This window comes from Salvelinus sp. IW2-2015, unplaced genomic scaffold, assembly GCF_002910315.2.
Source record: "Salvelinus sp. IW2-2015 unplaced genomic scaffold, ASM291031v2 Un_scaffold16363, whole genome shotgun sequence".
Classification (NCBI taxonomy): domain Eukaryota; kingdom Metazoa; phylum Chordata; class Actinopteri; order Salmoniformes; family Salmonidae; genus Salvelinus; species Salvelinus sp. IW2-2015.
Window position 1 is genome coordinate 211,886 of NW_019957552.1, and position 8,367 is coordinate 220,252.

The following is an 8,367-nucleotide window of genomic DNA, read 5'->3' on the forward strand; positions in this document are numbered from 1 at the left end:
CTCCCTCCGCCACCGGGTTCATCTTTACCTAAAACTCCACGTCCCTTACTCTCCTCCTCCCAGAGGGCAGGACACAGGGGTTTCTCATAAAAAAACTAAAACCCCCCGCCCCTCCCGTCCCTCTCCCCTCTCCCCCTCTCCCTCTCCCTCCCTCTCCTCTTCTCCTCTCAGGGTCATACTAAACTCCCCGTCCCTCTCCTCGTCTCTCCTCCAGGGCATTACTTAAAACTCCCCGTCCACTCCCCTCGTCTCTCTCCTCGCAGTCTATAACTCCCCTGCTTTCTTCCCCTTCCTCAGGATATACTAACTCACCCCCCCTTCACGCTCTCCCCCTCTCATCCATACTATACTAACCACCGTCTCCTCTCCCACATCTCCCCTCTCCCCTCTCCCTCCTCCTAAAGGTGATACTATACTCCCCGTTCCCTCTCCCCTCTTCCCCTCTCCTCTCTCCTCTCTCCTCCAGGTCTCTACTAACACTCACCACCCGTCCCTCTCGCTCTCTCCTCCGGGCAGGGGTCATGACTTAAAACTCCCTGTCCCTTCTCCCCTCTCCCTTACTCGCCCTCCTCACTCTCTCCGCCGGTCTACCTAAACTCGCCTCAACTCATATCGTCACATCATCCTCTCCTCTACATCATCTATCAACCTCTCCAGGGTCTTACTAAAAACTCCACGTTCCCCTCCTCTCTCCTCCAGGTCATACTAAACTCCCCGTCCCTCTTACCCCTCTCCCCTCCCTGCCCCTCTCTCTCTCCAGGTCAATCGCGCAGGTCATACTAACTCCCCTCTCTCCCTCTCCCTCTCCCTCATCTCCTCTCATCCAGGGGGTCAGGCAACTCCTCCTCTCATCCCTCCTCCTTCTCCTCGGTCACTTACCCGTCCCTCTCCCCCATCTCCCCCTACCCCTCGTCCCCTCTCCTCCAGGTCATAACTATACTCCCCGTCCCTCTCCCCCTCCTCTCCCCTCTCTCCCTCCCCTACCTCCTCCTCTCCTCTCTCCTCCCCTCGCTCTTACAACTCCCCCGTCTCTCCTCTCTCCTCCAGTCTTACTAAACTCCCCGTCCTCTCCCTCTCCCTCTCCTCTCCTCTCCCTCCAGGTCATAACTATACTCCCCGTCCCTCTCCCCTCCCCTCTCTCCGTCTCTCCTCTCTCCTCCAGGTCATTACTATACTCCCCGTCCCTTCTCCCCTCTCCCCTCTCCTCTCTTCCTCTCTCTCCAGGTCTTACTAAACTCCCGTCCCTCTCCTCTCTCCTCCAGGTCATATAAACTCCCCGTTCCCTCTCCCCTCTCCTCCCCTCTCCTCTCTCCTCTCTCCTCCAGGTCATACTATACTCCCCTCCCTCTCCCCTTTCTCCCCTCTCCTCTTCTCCTCTCTCCTCCCAGTCTCTTACTAAACTCCACGTCCTCTCCCTCTCCTCCAGGTCATACTTAAACTCCCCGTCCCTTGCTCCTCCTGCTGCCCGCTCTGCCCCTCGTCCTCTCTCCTCTGCGACTCCCTTCCAGGCGTCATACTAAACTCCCCGTCTCTCTCCCCTCTCCCCTCTCCTCTCTCCTCTCTCCTCCAGGTCTTACTAAACTCCCCGTCTCTCCTCTCTCCTCCAGGTCTTACTAAACCGCTCTGCCTCCCTGCTTGTGCAGCCCTGCCATCCAGGCTGGTGTGTGTCTCGTCTCCTGTCCTTGGACTCCTCCTCAGACCTCCAGGACATCCCTGTGTTCCTCCAGTCGGGGATTGCAGCAGACAGGCGTATTCCCTGGGACTTGGCTCCTCCCCTGGGCCTCCAGGGCTGTGACGAGAGCGTGGCTCGGGCCCTGGCCTCTCTAACTCATCCAGGCCTGCCCCCATCCCTGGAGGGGAGAGGTAGGGGTGGGGGCTGTAGGAGGTGTGTGGTGGTGGGCAGTGGAGGGGTGCTACATGGCAGCCACCTGGGATCCCATATTGACCAGTATGATGTCATCATCAGGTGAATGACCAATCAAACATACAATCAATGTAATTGTAAAAGAATTACATATTTTTAAATCAGATAATATTTTCCATGACCCCCTACTGTACCACCTAAGTGATAGTCTGTTTCTGATATTATAACCAATCTCGTTTTTAGTTTTCCAGACTGCTAAAATAAATACATCAAAGCAACCAAACTAACCTCTACCACTCCTGGTCACTAAGGGGATATACTGGATTAGATTTGTATTGTCTGAAGCTGTGTTTTCCTCCTTCTCCTCTCTCGCCTCCTTCCCCTCCTCTTTCTCCTTCCCCTTCACACTCTTCTCTGTCCTCTCAGGATGAACAACGCCCCAGTGTCAGGTTTTGAGAGGGACGCAGGCTCCAGGACCACTGTCCGTCTGATGTACCCAGAGGGAGCTCCCCTTTCCCCCAACGAGTACAGACACACCTCCCTGGTTACCCTGGTGGTCTACAAGTGCCTGGACCTGGACTGGCTCACGTCTGTCATCACCAAACAGCCTCTGGTGGGAATGTGTTTACTACCTGTTTGTCTGTTTGTTTCCCTGTCAGAGACACAGTGGCTTGAGGAATTTTAGTGCAGATTTGCAGACAGAAAATTACTTCTAAAGTAGCTTCTATACGTTCTGCTGTCCATGGACAGGGTTGGGTAGGTTACTTTCCGTTACAGTTACTACTTACCTGTCCAAGATTTGTATCAGTAACAAAACTTTTGGATTACCCTAACATAATCTGCACTTTCAGTTACTGCATTTGGTATGCTATCATAGTGGTCTCTGACTTGTTGTCAGACTCACTCAGGTGGAATAAACTAAAAGGTCAACTGCACTTCCTGATTTGGCCTTGTTTTCATCAATGGTCATTAGGAAATGCTAGCGGCCATGAGCGTAGGCAAACGAGAGTTGTGTTGGGGGTGTGGTTTGATGTGGCTGTTTCATGGGTGTGTCTTTGCCATTCAATCAAAACCTACAAGGACAGTAGCCAGCCAGTTTGAGTTTAAACATTATTGAAAGAAAGCCGACAACATGCATCAAACATGTCAGGTTTGCTTGATTATGAGCTAGCTAGTTTACGTTAGCTAGCAGGTATCAAACCTGTCTTCAGGTGCAACGTTAGATATGCAAATCTTCCTCTCCCGTTATATGTTAAGGAGAGGCTATGTATTTAGCTAGTTACTTCACAGTATTATACCCTAGTATCATAGTGGCATTAGCCTATCAAAGAATGACATGTAGCTAGCTAGCCCTTGATCATGACTCTCAGTTCCATTACATTACACTTAAGAGTCATTGGACGAAGGCGTTTTCTGTACGGGGGAGTTTTGTTAAGAGCCCCGATGCTCAATCTGAACACTGCTTGCGGTTTTAGAAGCATAAGGTCTTTATATTTTATATAATTTTCAAAAAACAAAAGGTTAAATTGATACACGGATTGATAGGGTTAGTGTTCCCACACGGCCAGATCTCCATGTTACAGCGTTTGTTTACGAAAGACAAGAGGCGACAATTGTGCAAATTAGCTATCTAGTATGCTCCGCACAACTATGTAAGTGTAACTTGGGAAGTGTAGCAGAAGTGTAGTTTGGTCAGATGGAGGCTCCATAGCTGGATGGATCTTTGCAAAACTGCTACAATAAGTGTATTTTTTTACTTGAAGGATTCTTTCTCGCTGATAAAAGACAAGGGCCATAATGTTTGGAAAGCTGTATCTCAAGCAATGATTATTGATGTTTCAAAACGTTAAAACAGCGTCGGGACTGTAGTTCACATGAGGCAGTCGTAGGCGAAGCTAATGGCTGAGAACTACAGGGAGAAGGCAGAATGGCGCCTAAAGTTTTTCGAGAGCTATAACTAGCTAGCTATAAACAAAATGTAGCTCCTTACCAACAGCACACCAGTCTCAGGTTTGATGGTTGACAGCCCAAGTAGAACATAGTCAGATGCCATCTGCCTAAGATTGTTGAACAACTTTATGGAAGCCCATTTTCACTGGATATTTGGATAGAGTGGATAAGGGCAAGTACTAACCACTGTCTAGGGAAGACTTTCCAGTGGGCGAGTTCGTTGCCCTGGGTGTGCGGGGTTTGTTCATTTTCAATCATTCCATTTGTCCTCTAAGGAGAGATCTGCACCCGCCTCTGCTGAGTCCCCAACAACTGGGTGTTCCGGTTTTCAGGGGAAATGGAAAGAGAGCCTGTGACACAACTTCCCCTTTCGGACGTTAACAAGGCGACACTCCATCTTAACTCCTCCTCTACATTTACTGGATTGGTTGAACAGTGAAAAATATTATTTTCTTCTTGTCAAGACCAGTATGTAGGGGATCTAGTTTCAGACCAGTATGTAGAGGATCTAGTTTCAGACCAGTATGTAGGGGATCTAGTTTCAGGCCAGTATGTAGGGGATCTAGTTTCAGGCCAGTATGTAGGGGATCTAGTTTCAGACCAGTATGTAGGGGATCTAGTTTCAGACCAGTATGTAGGGGATCTAGTTTCAGGCATTTCTTTATTTTGCGCCAACTAGGTTACCACCAGGGCCATGCAAAGCAAAGTTGCCCAGTCTTTTCCCAGAAAACACGGTGCCACCACGTGCTAATAGGCAAGAAGGGGGTATGAATTGTTGACATATGTAAGGGGTGCGTTCTGGCGGCAGAGAAGTCAGACGCAGGAGAGCAAAAACTGTGTTTCCAACGGCGCAGTTTAATAATAAAAACCCACCGGAAAACAGAACAATCAATAAGTGGGTACAAAACCCGACGCACACCAGACATAACGTGCACAAGCACTTACAATAAACAATACCGGACAAGGACATGGGGGGAACAGAGGGTTAAATACACACCAGACATAACGTGCACAAGCACTTACAATAAACAATACCGGACAAGGACATGGGGGGAACAGAGGGTTAAATACACAACATGTAATTGATGGAATTGAAACCAGGTGTGTGGGAAGATAAGACAAAACAAATGGAAAATGAAAGGTGGATCGGCGATGGCTAGAAGACCGGTGACGTCGACCGCCGAACGTCGCCTGAACAAGGAGAGGGACCGACTTCGGAGGAAGTCGTGACAACATAATTGTAAACTAACCTTCATTTACTCGTTGTGACACATTCAGACTTTATGACTTTATGACTTTATGACCAAAATGATCCTATTTGCACTTCGAATTAAATTTTCGTAAACAGTCTTTCTGAATTTAAAAGTAATCCAAGAAGTAATAACCTCGTCTTTCAAAAGTATCTGTAATCAGATTACAATACAATTACAATTTTACAATTGTAATACAATTACAAATAAAATTACAAAAATTACAATTTTTGCTTGTAAACGTAAATGAATACAGTTAGTTTTTTTCTAATCAGATTACATGTAACTGATTACATGCAATCAATTACTCCCCAATCCTGTTTATGTTTGTGTTCTAGAGCTGTTTCTGAATTGGTTCTGCTTCCTGTGGTTGTGTTGTCTAGAGCTGGTGGTCCAAGCTGTGGTTCTGGAGAGACGTAGTGGAGAACATTCCTCTGAAGCCGGAGAACATCCAGATACTCAACCCAGAGATCATGCACAAGACAGGCCTAGCACTGCAAAGATACACACAGCAACAGAGGAAGGTTGGTACTACTGATACACACAGCAACAGAGGAAGGTTACTACTACTGATACACACAGCAACAGAGGAAGGTTACTACTACTGATACACACAGTAACAGAGGAAGGTTACTACTACTGATACACACAGCAACAGAGGAAGGTTAGTACTGATACACACAGTACCAGAGGAGAAGGTTAGTACTACTTATACACACAGTAACAGAGGAAGGTTAGTAAATACTGATCACAAAAACGCAGTAAACAGAGGGAAGGTTAGTACTACTGATACACCACAGCAACAGAGGAAGGTTAGAACTGATACACACAGCAACAGAGGAAGGTTACTACACTGATACCCAGAACAGAGAAGGTTAGTACTGGATACACACAGCAACAGAGGAGGGTTACTAACTAGATACACAAGAACAGAGGAAGGTTGTACTTGATACACATACAGAAGAGGAAGGTTAGTATGATACACAGCACAGGGAAGTTATACTATGATACAACAGCAACAGAGGAAGGTTATACGTACTGATACACACAGCAACAGAGAAGGTTGTAACTGAATACACAGCAGCAACAGAGGAAGGTTACTACTACTGATACACACAGCAACAGAGGAAGGTTAGTACCTGATACACACAGCAACAGAGGAAGGTTAGTACTACTGATACACACAGCAACAGAGGAAGGTTAGTATGATACACACAGCACAGAGAAGGTTTAGTACTAATACACACAGCAACAGAGGAAGGTTAGTACTGATACACAGCAACAGAGGAAGGTTAGTACTGATACACACAGACAAGAGGAGGTTAATAGCTAGATACCACAGCAACAGAGGAAGGTTACTACTACTGATACACACAGCAAACAGAGGAAGGTTTACTACTACTGATACACACAGCAACAGAGGAAGTGTTTACTCTACTAGATACACACAGCAACAGAGGAAGTTAGTTACTGATACACACAGCAACAGAGGAAGTTAGTACTGATCACACAAGCAACAGAGGAAGGTTAATACTGATACACACAGACCAAGGAAGGTTAGTACTACTATACACACAGTACAGAGGAAGGTTAGTAATACTGATTACACACAGTAACAGAGGGAGGTTAGTACTACTATCACACAGCAACAGAGGAAGGTTAGTACTGATACACACAGCAACAGAGGAAGGTTACTACTACTGATACACACAGCAACAAGAGGAAGTTAGTCTGATACACACAGCAACAGAGGAAGGTTAGTACTACTGATACACACAGCAACAGAGGAAGGTTAGTACTGATACACAGCAACAGAGGAAGGTTATACTGATAACACAGCAACAAGAGGAAGGTTAGTACTGATACACACAGCAACAAGGAAGGTTAGTACTGATACACACAGCAACAGAGGAAGGTTAGTACTGATACACACAGCAACAGAGAAGTTAGTACTGATACACACCAGCAACAGAGGAAGGTTACTACTACTGATACACACAGCAAAAGAGGAAGGTTAGTACTATGATACACACAGTACCAGAGGAAGGTTAGTACTGATACACACAGCAACAGAGGAGGTTAGTACTGATACACACGAAAGAGGAAGGTTATACTGATACACACAGTACCAGAGGAGGTTACTACTACTGATACACACAGCAACAGAGGAAGGTTAGTACTGATACACACAGCCAAGAGGAAGGTTATACTGTACACACAGCAACAGAGGAAGGTTATACTACTGATACACACACAGAACAGAGGAAGGTTACTACTACTGATACACACAGCAACAGAGGAAGGTTACTACTGATACACACAGTAAACGAGGAAGGTTAGTACTGATACACACAGTACAGAGGAGGTTACTACTACTGATACACACAGCAACAGAGGAAGTTAGTACTGTATACACACAGCAACAGAGGAAGGTTAGTACTGATACACACAGTACAGAGGAAGGTTAGTACTGATACACACAGCAACAGAGGAAGTTAGTACTGATCAACACAGTACAGAGGAGGTTACTACTATGATACACACAGCAACAGAGGAAGGTTAGTACTGATACACACAGCAACAGAGGAAGGTTAGTACTGATACCACAGACAGAGGAGGTTACTACTACTGATACACACAGCAACAGAGGAAGTTAGTACTGATACACACAGCAACAGAGGAAGGTTAGTACTGATACACACAGCACGAGGAAGTTACTACTGTATACACACAGCAACAGAGAAGGTTATACTACTGATACACACAGCAACAGAGGAAGGTTATTACTGATACACACAGAACAGAGGAAGGTTAGTACTACTGATACACACAGACAACAGAGAAGGTTAGTACTGATACACACAGCACAGAGGAAGGTTACTACTGATACACACAGCAACAGAGGAAGGTTAGTACTGATACACACAGCAACAGAGGAAGGTTAGTACTGATACACACAGAACAGAGGAAGGTTATACTACTGATACACAACAGAACAGAGGAAGTTACTACTGATACACACAGCAACAGAGGGAAGGTTAGTACTGATACACACAGAACAGAGGAAGGTTACTTCTGATACACACAGCAACAGAGGAAGGTTACTACTGATACACACAGCAACAGAGGAAGGTTACTACTACTGATACACACAGCAACAGAGGAAGGTTAGTACTGATACACACAGAAACAGAGGAAGGTTTACTACTGATACAACACAGAAACAGAGGAAGGTTAATACTGATACACACAGCAACAGAGGAAGGTTAGTACTTGATACACACAGAAACAGAAGAAGGTTAG

The 8,367-nt window shown here is 46.1% G+C and overlaps 1 protein-coding gene across 1 annotated transcript in view; it reads left to right on the forward strand.

The window, feature by feature from the left end:
- st3gal7 (ST3 beta-galactoside alpha-2,3-sialyltransferase 7) overlaps positions 1 to 8,367 on the forward strand; it is a 27,595-nt gene that overhangs the window by 9,326 nt on the left and 9,902 nt on the right. The window contains exons 3-5 of the mRNA XM_024146316.2: positions 1,608 to 1,966; positions 2,291 to 2,477; positions 5,448 to 5,588. Coding sequence (XP_024002084.2) covers positions 1,608 to 1,966; positions 2,291 to 2,477; positions 5,448 to 5,588 — 687 coding nt within the window. The remainder of the gene's footprint in view (positions 1 to 1,607; positions 1,967 to 2,290; positions 2,478 to 5,447; positions 5,589 to 8,367) is intronic.